The 19,315-nt window shown below is 47.1% G+C and overlaps 1 protein-coding gene across 2 annotated transcripts in view; it reads left to right on the top strand.

Annotated features, from left to right (window-relative positions):
* Positions 1-19,315, top strand: part of KIRREL3 (kirre like nephrin family adhesion molecule 3) — a 759,605-nt gene that overhangs the window by 584,623 nt on the left and 155,667 nt on the right. For both annotated transcript variants that reach the window (XM_084611890.1, XM_084611891.1), the window contains 2 exons: positions 3,668-3,825; positions 10,606-10,756. In XM_084611890.1, coding sequence (XP_084468016.1) covers positions 3,668-3,825; positions 10,606-10,756 — 309 coding nt within the window. The remainder of the gene's footprint in view (positions 1-3,667; positions 3,826-10,605; positions 10,757-19,315) is intronic.

The following is a 19,315-nucleotide window of genomic DNA, read 5'->3' as shown; positions in this document are numbered from 1 at the left end:
AATCTTCTACTTGGGCCCAGGGAACAGCACAACCCTTCCCACCCCCACCACGCACTCGCTCTCATCTTCAGCTCAAGCTCTACCTGTCATAAGGGACTTCAAGCCAAATCCAAGCACCATCTGAAATATGGTGAGGTCTGTTTGCAATGAGAGGGCATTCAGTGCTCTTTGTGGCATAAGCCACCTTTTCAATAAGCCCTGCTAGATGTCGGTTTGGAGCTGGACAAAGGTGCTGGATTAGCAGCCATGGAGAGCAAAGCCCTCTGGTTATCGCCCCAGAGCAGGTCCAGAGCATGGAACACCTAGTTGATGCACCCAATACCTGAGCTGAGAGCCGTGAAACGCCACCCCCCACACACACATGCGAGAGAGAGGGAAGTTCAGGGTTGATGACCCATTCAGTTCTTGGCCTCTGGGCTGAAATCTCCAATTCGTGCCAATGTGCTGGTGGTGTTTGGAGATGCAGAGCTGGGCTGAGCCCCATGACGCTCGTGTCACTGTGGCCAGCGGATGGGAACAACCTCTGGCTGCCTCTGCCCAGTTTCCATCACGCCCCATCTCTGCTCAGAAAGGATTCACAGCTCCAGAAATGGACGAATCCCTGCTGTATGTGATAGAGCTAGGCTGGGGCCCCTAATGAGAGGCACCCCTCGTAGCAGGCTGTCAGGCTATGACAGCTTGATTGATGGGAATTTCAAAGGAAGGCTGAGATCTGAAACGTCTCCTCATCACTCACAGCAAAATCTTTCTTCAGAGGGAGATGCTTGAAAACCTCCCTTCAAACGAATGCCAAATGAGGGCGTTTCCATCCGTCTGCGTGGGACCTGGCAACCCTACGCGTAACAAGAGGCAGAGAAGAGGCGACAGTAACTTTGTCACGTTAAAGCAACAGAGAAACCATAAATACAGTGCCACTCCCCTTCCCCATGACTGGACTCTGCACAGGGCTGCCTGCATCCAATTCCTCGCCTCAAATTCATTTGCCAGCATGATGTAAATGTTTTGACTAGTCCAGCCGAGCTGTGTGACCTACAGCTGCTTACGCTATAAACCCCACTCTTCTAGCAACTCTCTGCATGTAAGGAAATGTCTTTAGGATGGCGCAGGACCCTCCTCAGCCCTGGCACAAATGGGTGTGCCCCTTGTTGATGTCTGTGGGAATTGTGCCCACTCACACCACTGTCAGATTGGGACCACGATGTCTGGCAATCTGCGTGGAAGTTATTTGGCAAGCTTCTGGTTGAGGAGGAGCGAGTGCAAATCACTTTATACACCCCTGCCATCCCAGTGCAGCATGTTAATTTGCAGAGAGGAAAGATGCTTTAGGAGTTAGGGCAGCAGCCTAGAACTTGGCAAGCTGCGTTCAAATTCCTGCTCTGGTGCAAACTTCCTGTTTGACCTTAGTCAAGTCACTTAGTCACTCTGTGCCTCAGTTTTCCATCTGTAAAACAGGGATAACAGCACTTCCCTGTCTGACCGGGGCATGTGAGGAGACATAGAAGACTGTGAGGTACTTAAGTACTAGGTTAATGGAGGCCTTCGGGTGCTTTAGATAGAACGTACTTGATGTAACTAGTCTATATCCAAACTCCCATATTCCAGCCCTCTCGGTCTTTGGAGCGTTGAAATCTGAATGTAGAGATGATTTTCCAAACACCTGTCCATCGCTCTAATGGGCTGAACCAAAACACCAGTTCTGAACACTCACCACACACTTTGCAGTGCTTAAAATCCACATCCAGATCAGCCCCTGGCTACTAGATACCATGGTGCTGGGTGAAGTATAAACACCCAGAAGTGTGAAGCAATCTTAGTTTTGTGCCATGAGAAAAGTTACTCTGGGTACCTGGCATTTAGGGGTAGTGGGGCGCAGGCTTAGACAGCTGGTATAAACTCCTGTGGACTTGATCCTCAATGGGTGTAAATTGGTGTAGTTCCATTGAGTTCGACAAGGTAACTGATTCATATCCTATCAACTGAGGATCTTGTCTCTGGTCACAGACAGAAATGTTGGGCCAGATGAATTTCTGGTGTGTCTCCGCTGACTGCAGTGAATTTGCAGCTAGGGATGAATTTGGCCCATAGTCTGATTATAAGAAATCATTTCTCCCTGTCAGTGTGTAAAATGGACTGAAATTGTGTCTGCTCGCTGCTCTTTTCTGTTCTGTTAGACCGAGCACCTTGCATTGCTTCGCTCTTGAATGGAGTACACTAGATTGCATGACAGTTTTCTCCCTGGGGCCCTCATAAAATGAGCAGTGTATGTTTCACTAGGTGAGTGCAGTCAGCAACATTATAAATAAATAAATGGGGGAAACATGTTGGTGTTGGTTCCAGCATTTTGAGCCATTTCAGGCACAGTTGTTAATAAAGGTTTCAACACGGAGCCTCTCTTCTCTGCCGAATCCCCTCGCGACTGCTTAAACTCCTGCAGATACCCCAGACTCACTGTGATCTAGCATACCAATCTCCGTTGCAAATAGCCATCTCTTCCCTGAGATCACACAGCTGTTGTTATTCCAAATTTCAAGTGGATGAACTTCCATAAACCTTTAACAGTTAACATGTTAACCATTTACAAGCACCCACATCCCTCTCTGTCTGGCTGTGGAGACCTCAAGCTTCCAGGATCGAACTCTCTGAGAAGTTTAAATATTTGTGTTTATAAAAAAGACACTGTTACCGCATACACTCACCAAACCCCAGATCCTCACAGCATCAGGTGCTCTGCAAACCCCTCCTTCCCCCCCCCCCACCTCCGCCACCTTTCTGCAGGCTGGGCATTAATCAGGCTTTTAAAGATAAGTTAAGGGGGAAAAGACTGTACATTTGCCAGCACAGTGCTGGGTTTTCAGCGGCCAGTCCTTTGGGTTTCACATCTTGTTCTTTCTAGGTCGCGCTTCTAAACTGCCCTTCATGTGTTTAGAAGTCACCTGAGTGTGGTATGTCTTTGTTTTCTGGGTGCTGCCCTTTCAATTTCTAAGAACTCTTTCTGCATGCAGAGCTTAGCAGCCATTTTGTTTTCAGAGCTGTTGCAGACTGTTACAGAGGGGATGCACACACTGTGCTCTCTCCTTTCCTGTTAGGCTGAAAGTGCACGTGCTGCTCTTTTGTTTTGTAGCATAAGGTCATGGACTTATCCAAGCAACCTCCTAGGCCTTTGTCATTCTTTCTTGTTTAATCTGTCTCCCTCCTTCCTGTGTTGCCTTTATCCCAGCCTCTTTCCTTCTGGCCGCTGTTTTGTATGAGAGCCTTCTCCTCTACCAGCTCACGCTTTCCTACATCTCACCAAGCAATCAATTCTTCATCTCATTTCAAACCTCTGCTGAAAACTTATCCCTTGTCTCCTTTGTCTATGCCTCTTAAGTATCAGTGTGCCATTGCTGCCATATTTTTGACTCTGGGACGCAGCTAAGATGCAGGCAACAAAAGAAAATCAAGTTGAATGGTACTAAGATTGGGCTATATTCTGCCATCAGCCACAGCCTGACTGAAGCTGACTGCCTTGGGGTTCCATGACTGTACCAGAGCGTAGTTTAGCCCAGGGTTGCCATTTTCACCGCGTGTGCCCTGCTAACTACCACTGCAGGCACAGACTTTGCAAGCAAAGGGTAGCTTGGCTGAAACTTATAAACTACATTCTTTCTCTTGTCTGATTTCTTTGCAGTTCCTCCAGATGACCCAGTAATTACTGGGGGCCCGGTCATTAGCCTGAGAGCTGGGGATCCCCTGAACCTGACCTGCCATGCTGACAACGCCAAACCAGCAGCCTCCATCGTCTGGATGCGGAATGGAGAAGTGATCAATGGAGCCACCTACTCCAAGGTCAGGTGGGCTGGAGTTTGGGATGGGGGTGTGGAATTGCTCTTCCGCTCGCCTCGCAGAGGTGTTCTTCACTCAGTACTGGCCAGAGCAGAACTGTGGCTCTTACGCATCAGGAGCAATGTCCTCCTCAACTGGTGTCACTTGGCATAACCCCAGTGACTCAGTGGTGCTCTGTTGATTTACACCAGCGGATGTTCTGGCCCCAAGTTTCTCGGTGCTGCTCCCTCAGCTTCCATACCCCTGGCTGCTTGGAGAGCAGAGATCAGTGGGGAGCCAGAAGGGCATATTCAGAGTGGACTCAAAGCTTCTCCAAGCCCTTCTCAGTAAATGATTTACACCAACTTAGGCTGACTTAGACTTACCTACTTATTAACGTGTGACCTTACATGTCATCTCTGAACATGGCCTACTGGAGTGAACGCAGCTGCCCTGCCAAGGGGAGGAGTGGGCAAGAAAAGCAGCTGCCGGAAGGGTGTAAGCAGCTGTGAGTTGCAGTCAAGGGCAGACTCAGCTGTGAATTTGACTCATTGGCTACCTCCAGCCCAGAGAGCTCAGTGCTCTCCCTCTCAGCAGTGCTGAGCAGGTCATCTATTTGATGTGCTCCTCACCATGTATCTAAAAGCACGGTGGCCCAATACTCAAAGGTATACAGGTGCCTAATTCCCATTGACTTCAGCCTGAGTTGTCCTCAGGGAAGTGTAAATGCACCAGTGGATGGTTGCCACCTAACAGAACACAACAGCTCTCCGGTGCAGCCCTGAGGCCAGAACTGGCCACAGCAGTGGCAGGCTCTGGGTCCAAACTGGCTAGAACAGCTTGCTCTCTGTGATGCTAAGAAGCTGGTTGGCTGGGCAATTTGGAGGAAATGAGTCTCTTGGGAGGGAAGGGGATTGTCTCTCTCGTGGCCTGAATAGCACATCAAATTGAACGAGTTCAGCAGCAACCTTTGGCAAGCAGAGAACAAATGGTTCCTGTTTTAGCAGTTTCCATCCCAATTATGCTGGTGACACTGTGAGCCAGGGGCTGAACTGCTGGCTTGCAATTATTGTAGGCTTGGACTGACAAGATTTCACTAAGAAGTAAAACAGAGAGAGGCTGGTTCCAGGGGGCTGAATGCAGCTCTAGGAGCCAAGAGGTGTGGGTTCTAGTTTCACCTCTGACCTTTGTGCCACTGGGTAGTTTGTGGCACCTAACCCAGGTTCCTGATCTCTAAAATGGGGTGACCATAAATACCTACAGTGCCATGGGTGGATGGGTTGTATTAGTTAAAATGACTTGAAGATGTAGGAAAGTGCTCAGTGTTATAACTGTGATAGTGAAACTTGGTTCTGAAACGTGGCTCATGTTTGAACAGCTTTTACTGCACTAATATAGAATCATGGGGTCAGAGGGGACTGCAGGGATCATCTAGTCTAACCCGCTGCCAAGACGCAGGATTTGTTGTGTCTAACCCATCCAAGGCCGTGGTCTTTGGTAACTTTGCTAGTCATCCAGTCACATTATCTTTTGAGAGAAGACTGAAGCAAAGTAGGCACTGAGCAGCTCTGCCTTCTGTCCCCAGCTCACCTTCTCCATTGAGCAGTGGACCCACGCCATCCTTGATCTTTCTCTTTTTGTCTGATATTTGTTAGAGACAACAGGAAGGGGCTGTACATTCCTTGACCGTTCTTTGCCTTGGCTTTCCTGGTTTTTTGTCCCCACATTCTTGCGCTATTCCCATGTATGCTTCCTTGGTGACATGCCCCTCCTCCCATTTCCTGTATGTATCCCTTTTGGGTTTTAGATAGCCAAAAAGCTCCTTGTGCAGCTGCATTGGCCTCCTGTGGCTCTTGTATTTCCTCTGCATTGGAAAGGTACAGAGCCAAACTCATCCCTGGTGCAATTCAGGAGTCACCTCAGGGATCACAGTGCTGCCTATGTGTATAGATATCTCTTCTCCCAAGACCAAATTATTTTACTATTTATTTTTACTATTTCACTTCATTGTGGAGCTCCAGTAATGACTCCACAGTTACGCCTACAAAACCATTCTTTTTCCATTATAAGCCTGTTTTTAAATCTTAGCTCACTGTACAAAGCTGATTTCCAGCTGAATTTGCTCATGCCTGTTCTCCAGGAGAAGGCTTTTGCATCCAAGTGGTGAGATTATGTGGAAGGACAAGGCTGGGTTTTAGGGCTCTGTCCATAGATTTCAGTGGGATCTGACCTGAAGTTGTGATGCTCTTGATCAGTAAAAGGAGTCATCAGGTTCACGTCCATGCTCAAACCTGCCATCTCGCAGCAGCCACCATTTCAACTGCATGTCTGAAGGCTTTGTCTTGATTATGAGCTCTGCCATTGACCACCAGCTGGGATGCAATAACTGGGTATAATTCTCTTGTCCCAACGAGAATCTCCCCTCAATCTCGTAATAGTTTGTTAGGCTTTGAGACTGGGCTTTGTGAAATACAATTTGGAAACAGTTTCTTTCCATCACTCTTGCCTGGTTTGATCTAGAAGAGCTCTAGTTTTTTCAATAACCTGCTCGTTGTTGGTGGATTTAAATTCCTGGTATAGTCTGGTTGCATCAGATGACCATCCAGGAAAGAATTGTTGATGAAATCCCCGAGGAATAGTTGTCGGCTTTTTTGCAGCGGCCAGAGCTTTAAGGCAGGAAGCTTGGTAGATGGCACTGATGGTTTGGACATACAGAAGCTGCAGGTTGATTGTCGACGCCCCTCCTATAGCCTTCCTCCATCTTGATGAGGGGAGTAGATAGACACACATGCCTCCTTGGTTGGTTGGGGCAAGTCCAAGGTGAAAAAATAAGTATTGCTACATTTCTAAATGAAAAGTCCAAATGTTTTGTTTCAAAATGGTTGAAATGAACTGTTATGACTTTTCCTCAGGGGAAAAAATATTTTTGTTTTTGGCCGAAACGAGTTGCCCAATTCAACCTGAATTTGCAGGTTGTTTCAGTACCTCAAAATGCATTTTTCAGTGAATTTACTATTTGCTGAAAACATTTCACCCAGCTCTGCTGCAGAGTCAGTGCTACTGCGACATCAACTGACAGAGTGGCCTAGAGCAGGGAGCTGTTCCAGAATGGATCTTAGAGCCCGGGCAGAGAGCTGTCACTGCTGTTCTTCCTGGGAAACAGCTGGGATGTAGCACATGCCACAGCGTCTGGGGTCCCCCGAGAGGCTGGCTCTGCTGCTTCCTTCTCTCCATCACCACCCTAGTCACCATCTTGCCCAAAGCGATGGCTCCCAGACCAATACAAGACACTGGCTCTTGCAACAGGTAATGAGGAGCCAAAGGCAGAGGGGTCCATGTTCCATTAAATTCCATCACAGAGGGTGGTGTCAGCAGCAAGGAGTTTCCTGGGCCATGGGGGGATGAACTCCCTTGGGTCCTGGAGCCCAACTGTCCTGCAGAGCTACCGAACAGAGGCCAGGAGAAACCAGATGAGGGGAATGACTCTTGAGATCTCAGCAGGGATAGTGAGGACAGGCACCAGAGGCCCAGTTCTGGAGTGAGCGCTGGGGCCCGGCCTGTCAGGATGGTAGTGGTGGACCTCGAACTGACACAAGCAGAGAATCTCAGACGAGCAGGAAGGCAGCAGTGTCAGGCGATGCTGTCAGGGTTCACAGCCTGCCACGCAAGCTGAGGTAGCGGGGATGCTACAGAGATCTAGATGAGGCGGGGAGAGGCGTCCAATGCTGGTGGTGAAAGCAGGGCTTAGATACCACAAGGAGATTCCCCATGTAAACCTGAGAGCGATGAAGAGAAGTATGTATGTGTGTGGGGTGGGGTGGGGGGTATTTCCTTAAGAAACCAACCACAGCCTAAACCGACTAGCCCTGGCGTCGGGGGAAGAGATGTACCTGCCTGGAAGGGCACTGGGAGGGCTGGGTGTGACAGACAGGGGCTGTTTGGAAGCTCTTGGGCAGCTCCAGGAAGTGTTGGCCGGATGGAAAACAAATTTGTGAGACCCATGAACCATCATCCGATTGCAGCCCCTGGGGAGATCCATCTCCCCTGTGCCCAGCTGCCTCCATCCCTGCCTATAGCTCCCCCCAGATGAGCCAGCCTGGCCCCACAGGCCATCTGGAGGCTACTGGAGAAGGGAGCATCTCATTTGCATAGGGATTATGACCTTTCTGTCCCTAGCTGCTATCTGATTTGCCTGCAGTGTCACAGAAGGATTCCTGCTTTATTGCACCCAAATCCTGAGACATTTCATTTCCCCTGCTGGCAGCAGTCTCCAGCAAGGAACAAGCAGGCTGTTGAGCACCACAGCTGTGAAAGGGTAACCTGCCTGCAGCATGTGCATCTGAGCAAGGACAAATCTGCAATCCCCATAGTCCCCTACAAACCCTGCTCGTCCAGCCCCCATGATAATATTACTCCCCTGATTAGCATTGCCTCACTCTCCCTCTTGCAACCTGAAACGGGGACCGAGCAAAAAACAAAATCAAATCCACAGCTGCCCCTTCCTGCCCCCGCTTCCCAGGATGCCATGTGGCAGATGGCGCTAATTAAAACCTGAAAGAACTGACCCCTCTCTGCACCAATTTGGGTGAAATTAATTAAAATCTAGGCCATTAACATGTAATCGTTTGTAACTAATTGCAATCGCTCCAAATCTTCTTCTCCGCTGAGGGCTGGGTCAGTCCCGGCGCTGGGGAAGAGAGAGTTAAGCCCTCTTCGTTTCAGACCCGCCAATTGCCGTGGCAGTGAAGGAATATCAGCCCTTTTTCAAATATATCTGTGTTTGTGTTTGCATTAATTCCAAAGCCTAAGCGCACTCGCTGCATACAAAGTGTGGCCCCATCTCAAATGAGAAGCCGAGACTCCCAGTGCATCTTAAGCAGCTGGCATGGAAGGGCTTGGAGGAAGAGGGCTGTCATACTGGGGAGGCATCATGCAAGGGACTTTCCATGCCAGATGGGGCCAGGTTGTGCCTACAGCCCTGTGGCAATGTCGTCAGCTCTCATGATTTTATTACAAGTCTCGCAATATTTGGTGTTTTTCTTAAAGCCCCAGCTCCTGGAGTCAGGTTTCTAGCATTCCTGGTTGCAGAGGCTTGAAACCGTGACGTAAGTGTATCCTAAAAGTTCAGAATCCTAAAGGCAAATAAAAGAACTGAACGTTTATTATTCTTTTTAAAAACCTCCTGATTTTTACACCCATCGCATAGTTTTCTGGAGGCCTGATGGGTGGTTTTTTGAACGTTTTGGTCGGCCATGCTGCCGGAGGGCCATAAATCAGATCCGCCCAGCAGAAGATTTCTACTCGCTACGCCAGGTTCCTTTCACAAAGACCTTCCTCCCTGCCCATGAACAGGCAGATCCGAAGGTTGAGCCTGTGTGCGACGGGGGATAACTGCAGCATTGGAGTGGAGCATCCTCAGCTGCCTCGCTAGCGCCTCTGATGGCCTCCCCTGCTTCTTGGGGCTGATCAAGATGAGGGTTATACATTATCACTCCTTATACAGTGCCATAGGAGGGCAAGGAGAAAGGAAAACCGCAGATTTGCCTTGTGCCAGGGCGGGGCGTAGAGCTAGATACAGGGCGTGATGCTCCATTGCCCTGCACCTTGGGTCACCATTTGCACCGCTGCAAAGTGGGTGTGTAACACTAGCAAATCAGAGTGGTTACGATTTACACCCGGGGCGTGGCACAGGAATGCCACCGCTGCTGGTGGCATCAACCCTTTCTGAACACATCGTCCACTGCAGAGCTTGCAAGGCAGTTCGTTAATGGCTTTTTAATATTCTCTCTCATGGCATGCATTACCTGTCTGATTAGCCTACATTAGAGGTCCAGAACGAAAGAAACCTCAATAATAATAATTAATTAATGCAAGCATTCGTTCTCTTGATGGCTAGTGAGGTGGTGTGATTTTTCCCCTGTGGAAATTCAGAGATGGATTCACAAAGGGCTGATTCTCCAAAGGCTACAGAATGAGCCCCAGGAAGACCCAAAAATAGAACCCAGGAGTCCTCGGGCCTGATTCTGACTTGAGTGATGTTTTGCCTGGGCTGGGTTTGGCCGCTGGCACTCCACGCTCTACTCCAAGCCCAAGATCACACAGCTTGCTTCTTTCCTTCTCTCTAAGCAAACTGCACTAGAGGCAAAATTGTAGTTTGCACAGTGCAATGCATTGCAGCAATTGGTGACTTTATGCTGCTTCTCTAGGAATCTTATGGTCCCTTGTAGTCTTCAGGCCCTGATTCCCGCGCTGCCTGGCAGCATATTTGTTCATTTCCTGTTGTGCAAAGTGGGTGTGAAATGCTAATGGATTGGCATGGCAGTGTTTCACACTTGCTTGGCACAGGTGTGTGAGGTGACCCAAGGAGCAAGAAGCAGGCCACTGGCTGTGAAACCCCTGATGGCTGCAAGGTCTGTTCAGTTGACAATACAAACATCTCCCTGCCTGGGATGGCGAGTGGGATGAATCTCACCAGAGCTGTCATCCTTGGGTGAAAAGCACTGCACGGTTTTAAAGGGGCCTATTGGAGTTAAGCACCCAACTCCCATTGAAACTCATTGGAGTTTGTGCACCTAACCCCCATCAACTCCTTTGCAAACCCCATAGGAATTGCAGTCATTTAGATTGTAAGATCTTCATGCAAGGACCGTCTACCGCTCTGTCTGTACAGTGCCTACCACTACCATAACCTGGCTTCATGCTTGTTGGTCCCTAAGCTCTAACATAATAAACACAGCTAAGAGTAAAGAATGTATTGCCCCTTTCAAGAGTAACTAACTTTCATCCCTGCTTCTCCCCCTGCAGACACTTCTCCGAGATGGCAAGAGGGAGAGCATCGTGAGCACCCTTTTTATCGGCCCCTCCAACATTGAGAACGGGCAGAACATCGTCTGCCGGGCCACCAACAAAGCCATTCCCAGCGGGAAGGAGACGTCCGTGACCATCGACATACAGCGTGAGTGTGTGACCGGCCAGACCAGCCATGTGTGTTTTGTAATGCCGCCCTGCCCTGGGGATTCCCTGGTGCCTGAATGACTGAGTTTGGCTAGAGTGGGGCCCTAAGTGCAAAGTTCCAAACCAGATCAGGCTCTGAGTTTGGCGTTTGGCTCCAGTGTATCTCTGTATTTGCAGTCTTACGAGTAGCCAGTGGTGATCAGTTCAGGGCACTGATCTGACACAGCATTCAGAAGTCTGGACATCTCCCCAGAACTTCTCCAGTCTCTTGAACATTCTTGGAGCTGCAAAACTGATCTGAATGTTCCATGTAGACAGGCTATCTCCTGAGGGTGGGGGATCCCAGGCCAGATCCCATCAGAAGGGCCATTCTCAGGGTATCCTGGAATTTCCACAGAACCAACAACCACAGAAGCAGTGAGAAAATGAACCAAATAACATGGTGGGGATGGGAGAGTACCTTGACTTGCTGAGATTCAGCTTGGGAGCAAAGATTCTGATTCTACACAAACTGCTCAGCCTGTCCCTAGCTGTGGGAGTACCTAGGGTCTCCATGCTTATGCCCTCCGTATAGTCTATGTTCATAGTGTCGCCAGCAACCATGCCAATTATGATGGTCGTTTTGTTGACCGGGCACCTGTCTGAGACCACCAAACTATTCCATATAAAGCACAGGTGATACGAGCAGGTTCATTCACCAGTGATGCATGATCTGGATTTGCACCCATGACTTAGAGGCTGAGGGCTCTTTACCTGGATTTAAAGAGGCCTCAAAGAAGCATCAGGTCCATCATTGCTCATAGTTTAAAAGGTTAGAAAACCTGCCTTATAATGACAGACTCTAGGAGCTCAACTTATTTAGTTTAACAAAGAGAAGGTTAAGGGGTGACTTGATCACAGTCTGTAAGTACCTACATGGGGAATAAATATTTAATAATGGGCTCTTCAATCTAGCAGAGGAAGGTCTAACACTATCCAATGGCTGGAAGTTGAAGCTAGACTAATTCAGACTGGAAATAAGGTGTAAATATTCAAGAGTGAGAGTGATCAACCATTGGTACAGTTTACTAAGAGTCTCAGTAGATTCTTCATCACTGACCAATTTTAAATCCAGATTGGAGGGTTTTCTAAAAGCTCTGCTCTAGGAATTATTTAGGGGCAGTTCTCTGGCATGTGTTAGATAGGTGTTCAGATTAGATGCTCACAGAGGTACCTTCTGGCCTTAGAATCTATTAATCTTAGAGGGAATTTCATTAGTTTGTTAAAAAATTTCAAGGCTGGGACAGCTTTTTTTAAATACATTTAATACCCATCCCCATGATGGAGTGGCCTAGCCCACAACACAGAATTTCTGTAGCCATGTCTGTGATTCCCCCACCTACAGCTTTTTAAAGGCTTGCATAAATATCTTAGTCTCATTCAGTCCCAGTCTAATATGACCAGTTTAAAACTCCAGCTGATGCGGACAGGCACGTGCAGAGAACAAGACAGGCCAAACTTTATATAGCTCCCCTAAGTATAGATTTCAGTCTGGGCCACAGCATCTATCTGAGATGCACCCACCCTAACTCCCTTTCAATATCTGCTGCTGTCAGGCTCAGGCTGGCCCTTCCCCTAGCCCCGCTTCATCTGCACACACAATTCTTGCAGCTGCATTTGCCAACAATTTGCAATTGCAGGGTGTTAAATATTGGGCTGGCAGCTGCTTTCCAGAGTCCAATTAAAACATAGCTTAGCAAAGTCGAGTGCAGCAGAAAAGTCTCCATTTAAGACTCCCAGCTTTTCTGCTGGAAGATTAACAGGTTCTTGGGTGGCTCTGTGGTATGTCCTGACAGAATCGGTGAGATCAGATGAGATAATGGCACGGGTTATTTCACAGATAGCAATTGGCTACAACAGTTGCACATGCATCCCCACACACACACACACACAATAATAACAACAGAAAGCCAGAGACATCATTAGACTGCGCTGTATAGAACGGGGCAGGCAACGTGATCTGAATCTCCGAGCATGGTGGAATCCATTTCAAAAGGGAGAGACCCAATAAAGAAGACCAATTTCTACTCCAAACCATTAAATACACCATGCTGTGAAAGTAATAATAATAATCCCATCCAGCCATTAAAAGAGTGTTGCTTTTAATGGGCTCTAATGAGGATATCAATTTAACAGCGCTGGATGGAAGATGGAGGGGTATAATAACAGCAAGACAGATTAATCAGCCTGTGCTGGGGTGAATTTCACCCCTGAAGACAGAATGTACTCCAGCCTCTCTGCATCCCTTCAGCATACACAGCCTGGTTCCCCACTGCCTTACACCCTGAGAGATGGATTTTCCACTTGGCTACATTCACTTTCCACTGAACTTAAATTGGCTGGAGATCCCCCTGGGGAATTGTCCCTATGTAGGTGTTAAGCTGCTGGAGGCAGCTTAACTGCCTCCTACACCAGCTCCTTTACTGGGGTAAGCAGGAGGATGGGGCATGCCAGTAGACAAAGTGGGGGCAAGATGGGGCGGGACAAGAGGGAGCCAAACTCTACTAAGCTTGGGCCTTGACTAGCTCCCTTCTGGAGCTGACATCAGCGGTGGAATTTAGAGTAGTCCTCCTGCTGCTCTAATGTCGGCCAGGACCAAGCGGCCAGGGACCAAGGAACCACAGCTGGCTACTTGCAGCCACCACTGGCCACTCAGATGTAGCGGGGCCTGTGCCATCATTTAAGTCCATCTAGCTATCAAGCTACTTGCAGGCAGGCACTCACTAGCTCTCCCTTTTCATTCTGTCTACCTAGCTAGCTGTGCACCCAGGTACTTTATATGGCCCTCATCACTGTGATACCTGTGCAAGGCAGATGTGAAATGCTGCCCAATTAGAAGGGGAGTGTTGTATACCGCTGCTCGGCACTGGTGTCAATGGCTTTGCATGGTGCATGGCAGTGCAGAAGCAAGCTCTAGGAGTTAAAGCGGGCAGATACATAGTGCATAAGGCTCTGGAAGGGATCTCTGCAATGGGGAGGTGGTGTCAAATCCCCCTGTGCAGGGCTAGGACTTGGATGGCGCATGGGCCTTGTGTTCCCTGGTCAGTTTTGTCCGGCGTGCACGGAGGCGTGTGCCGCAGCTGGTGTGCTAATGGCAGCTAGAGCTAAACGTTTCCATTTTAACTCCTTGTTTTCAATCCTCCGCAATGTTCCAAACCTTTCATCTCCCAGGCTGAAGCTTTCCAGGTCCCGTCTCTACCTGATTTCCCCCCCACCCCCACCCCGGCGGTTTGAGCAAAAAAGGTCTGACCCTTTTTGAATGAGAGGACAGAGGGAAACATTCCCAGTCCCCGTTATAGAAACAAAAAAGTGCTTGGATCCCTTTATTTGAACAGCTCCAGCGTCAACATGTCAGGGGTCTGAGCATTGAAGTTCAGCTTGGAAATAGCCCACGTTGAAGAAAAGTGTTGCTGGGAAAATTGGGTTTGATTTGAGTGAGCTTACGAGGGTTTGGAAATCAAATTTCACATACAGGTGGTGCTGTGGACCCGATTCTCAATTGCAGCAAGGCTCTTTTACACACACACACCACCAAAGTAAAGAAGCCTTAATGTGAGTGAAATGTTCACCTTCCTTACTGAGCCTTTGGGCTGCCACAGCAGTGTAAAGGGGTCTTAGTGTGACTGAGAAGCAGTCTGTAGTCTGTAGCCCAGACCATGCATGCGTGGCCTAACGAGCTAGGCAGCATTTCCTGCCCACTCTGAGGTCCATCCTGCAAGGTGCTGAGTGCTCTTCCCAGAAGCACCTGAGTAATCCATGGATTTTGATGATTTCGGGGTCTGTGCGGTCTGCCCCGGAAGAACTGAGCCTTTGCTGTCTAATGTAATGGGCATTGACCTGTGCCGTTGAAAATGTAGTGCATCCCCCGCAGAAAGTTTTTAGCATCCTTGCAAGCAGAAGTCCTTGGGTTCACTGTGCACCTTGCATGAGATTCTGTGCTGTGCCTGTTTTCCATGGGGCAAGGGAGGGCTAAGATGGCTTGACGCACCCTCCCCAGCTTGGGCTGCTCTGAGGGCTGGAGGGCCCCCTGGCATAACCTAAAACCGCTCTGGGAGCCTAGCTGCATTGCCACAACCTGTCCACACAGTACTGCCTAGAATCCACACCGTGTGCGGCAGACCTACCTACAACACATTTTCCCATCCCTAGTCCTACCCCCAGCATGTCCCCTCCACGTGGGCTTGCAAGGGGTTCCTCCAGTCGAAGGGCAATCTGATGGTGGTCTTCCACAGTGCCTACACTGGAGGAATCCTCCCCTGGCCAGTTATGGGGCTTTTAGGGCCTCTTCATGCTACTCCAGCTCTTTTTACAAGATGTAAAGGGTCCCAGAGGGGAGGATCTCCGCGGACTATCCTGGGGTGTCTAGAGGAATAAACCCAGTTTATAGAACTGTTTTAACCTAGACAATTCCGTTAAGAAACTACATTAAAAGAATATCACAGTTGCAGAATATCAGGGCTAAGCACCTATTGCTTGCACCCTCCCCCCACTCTGCTGCCTTGTGTGTACGCCATTATGTGACTGTCTGTTTGCATGGCCGCATCAGCTTCTCAGATAGTACCATGTGACAGCAATGGAGCTGGCTGGAGATTTCCAGATGGAATGTTTTTCCTTTGGATTTGTCAAAAGGGAAACATTTTGCGGTAATGTTAATTTTGACAACATTTTGTTTGTGGGGGCGGGGCAGAATGGAGCATTTTGATTTTCCGTTTAAAAATGACTCTTCATTTCAACTTTTTTAAATCCTAGAAATGTAGGACTGGAAGGGACCTCAACGGGTGTGAGGCAGAACTAAGTATTATCCAGACCATCTCTGACAGGTGTTTGTCTAACCTGCTCTTAAAAAACTCCAATGATGGAGATTCCACAACCTCCCTAGGCAATTTATTCTAGTGCTTAGCTACCCTGACATGTAGGAAGTTTTTTCTAATGTCCAACTTAAATCTGCCTTGGTACAATTTAAGCCCATTACTACTTCTCAGTGGTTAAGGAGAACAATTTATCACCCTCCTCTTTATAACAGTCTTTTAGGTACTTGAAGACTATTACCATGTTCCCCCCTCTGTCTTCTCTTCACCAGACTAAACAAATCCAATTTTCTTTCCTTGTAGATCATTTTTTCTAGACCTTTAATCATTTCTGTTGCTCTCCTCAGGACTTTCTTGAATTGGTCCACATATTTCCCTAAGTGTGGTGCCCAGAACTGGACACAATACTCCAGTTGAGGCCTTATCAGTGCTAAGTAGAGTGGAAGAATTACTTCTTTTCTTGCTTACAACACTTCATCTAATATATCCCAGAATGATATTTGCTTTTTTTGCAACAGTATTACATTGTTGACTCCTATTTAGTTTGTGATCCACTATGACCCCCAATCCCTTTCTGCAGTACTCCTTCCTACGAAGTCATTTCCCATTTTGTATTTGTGTAATTGATTGTTCCTTCCTAAGTTTAGTACTTTGCATTTGTTCTTATTGAATTTCATCCTATTTGCTTCGAACCATATCTCCAGTTTGTCAAGATCATTTCAAATTCTAATCCTGTCCTCCTAAGCACTTGCAACCCATCCCATCTTGGTATCCTCTGAAACTTTACTCTCTAAGTATGCTCTAAGTATGATTATCCAAATCATTTATGAAGATATTGAATAGCACCAAAACCGGGACAGATCTCTGCAGGGCCACACTCAGTATGCCCTTCCAGCTTGATTGTGAGCCACTTATAACTGCTCTCTGAGTACACTTTTCCAACCTATTGTGCACCCACCTTATAGTAGGTTCGTTAGGCTATATTTTTCTAGTTTGTTTATGAGAAGGTCATGTTGACAGTATCAAAAGCCTTATTCAAATCAAGATAGATCACATGTACTGCTTCCCTCTATCCACCAGGCTTGTTACCCTGTCAAAGAAGGATATTAGGTTGGTTTGACATGGTTTGTTCTTGACAGATCCATTATTGACTGTTACCTTATTTTCTTCTAGGTGCTTGCTTACAAATTGTTTGGTTATTTGCTCCATTATCTTTCCAGATACCAAAGTTAAGCTGACTGGTCTATAATTCCCTGGATTGTCTTTATTCCCCTTTTTATAGATAGGGCCTATATTTGCCCTTTTATCAGTTCTCTGGGATCTATCCTGTCGTCCATGAGTTCTCAAAGATAATCACTCATGGCTCAGAAATCTCTCCAGACCATTCTTAAAGTATTCTAGGATGTATTTCATCAGGATCTACTGACTTGAAGACATCTAACTTGTCTAAGAAACTTGTCTTAATTTTTTCTTTTCCTATTTTAGCCTCAGATCCTACCCCGTTTACAGTGATGTTCACTGTGTTAGTCATCCATTCACTAACTTTTTTGTGTGTGTGAAAACTGAAACAAAAAAGACATTTAACACTTTGACCATTGCTGTGTTTTCTGTTGTTGTCTTTCCCTCCTCACTGAGAAATGGGCCTACCCTGTACTTGGTCTTCCTGTCATGTATTTTTAAAATGTTTTCTTGTTGTTCTTTATGTCCCTAGCTAGTTTAATGTCGTTATTTGCCTTCGCATTTCTAATGTTGTCCTTAGCTGCTTGTGTTCATTTTTTTTTATATATTCATCCCTCATAATTTGACCTAGTTTCCACTTTTTGTATGACTCTTTTGAGTTTCAGGTAATTGAAGGTCTCCTGATTAAGCCAGGATGGTCTCTTACCACACTTAATCTCTTTCCTATGCATTGGGATAGTTTGCTGTTGTGCCCTTAATAATGTCTCTGTAAAACAAAAAAACTGCCAACTCGCCTGAATTCTTTTTTCCCTTAGACTTGCTTTCCACGGGATCTTGCCTACCAATTCTGAGTTTTCTAAAGTCTGCCGCCTTGAAGTCTATTGTCTATATTCAGCTGTTTTCACTCCTACCATTCCTTAGAATAATGAACTCATCATTTCATGATCACTTTTACCCATGCTGCCTTCCACCTTCAAATTCTCAACCAGTTCCTCCCTGTTTGTCAGAATCAAATCTAGAACAGCCTCTCCCCTAGTCACTTTCTCCACCTTCAGTAATGCAATGCATTGGAGATAACTTTTTAAGAACTTGTTGGATAATCTGAGCCCCGCTATATTTTCCCAACAGGTGTCTGGGTAGTTGAAATCCTCCATCACCGTTGAATCCTGTGCTTTGGATGATTTTGTTAGTTGTTTAAAAACAGCCTCATCCATGACTTCTTCCTAGTTAGGTGGTCTAAGTAGACCCTACCGTGACATCACCCTTATTTTTTTTGCCTCTTTTATCTTTACCCTAAGACTCTCAAGAGGTATGCCTCCCACTTCTGTCTCAACCAAGTGTATCTTTGCTACCCAAAACCACAACTCTTCCCTTTTCCCCTGCCTGTCCTTCCTTAAAAAGCTGTACCCTTCTATAGCAATATTCCAGTCATATGAATTATCCCATGAAGTCTCCGTGATGCCAATTATGGCATAATTGTGGTTGTTCACTAGAATTTGTAGTTCTTCTTGTTTATTCCCCATGCTTCTTGCATTAGTGTACCGACATCGACGATGTACATTATATTTCCCCTCTATAGTTCCTCCTTGCTCCTTTGTCCCTGCTGTGATTGTCCATGTTCCCCCAGCTTCTGACCCTTCACCTAGGTCTCCATGTTTTGGACTTACCTGTGAGCTTGTGTCTCCTGCCCCTGTTGAACCTAGTTTAAAGCTGCCCTCACTAAGTTAGCCAGTCTGTATCCAAAGATACTCTTCCAGTTCCTTGCTAGGTGGTCCCCATCTCTGCTCATCAGTCCTTCTCGCAACAGCATCCCATGGATGAGAAAGCCAAAGCCCTCCTGGCACCACCATCCACACAGACAATAATATAAAATTGTTTTTTAAAAAGAGAATTTGAACACCATCTGTCGATTGCCATGAAATGATTTTTTTTTCCCCTGAAATGTTTTGTTTCATGGCAAATTTTGTATTTTGTTTTGTTTTTTCATTCCTGTTTTGAAACAGAAAAAAATTCAAAATCTTGGCATTTCCCACAACGTGGAAAATCCAGTGTTCACCCAGCTTTAAATATCTTCACCATACTTGCATGCATGGAGGAGACCAAGGAGAAAGCAGAATATAGCCAGGTCATGGTAGTTGGAGAAGACAGAAGGCAAAAGACTGGAGCCACTGGCCCTTGTCTTACTCTTAAAAGGGCTAGTTTAGGCACCCAAGAAGAGGTCTACATAGATCTGCCTCCTTGTTTGCATAATAGGCTGGGCTAACTCAGTAGAAGCCACTACTCGTGGATTGGTGGATGTGTACTCCAGAAAGATTTGCTTTAATGCTCTGAAAATGCCTGGTTTTTAAAATCTAAACATGCCCTGGGTGGAGATGTTGAGAACCTGGCTATCCTATGCCTGAGCAGTGGGGGAAGTTTGATGCTCCTCCCAGTGCTGTAACATTCCCTAGTGACCCCGCAAAAGCCTGTGTGGGAACCCCATGGGGTTGGGGTGAGAATGGGCAGCAGCGTCTCTCCTTCCCCTAAACATGCCA

Source organism: Lepidochelys olivacea (genome assembly GCF_965140295.1).
Source record: "Lepidochelys olivacea isolate rLepOli2 genome assembly, chromosome: 22".
Classification (NCBI taxonomy): Eukaryota; Metazoa; Chordata; order Testudines; family Cheloniidae; genus Lepidochelys; species Lepidochelys olivacea.
This window is presented reverse-complemented; position numbering and strand designations above follow the sequence as displayed.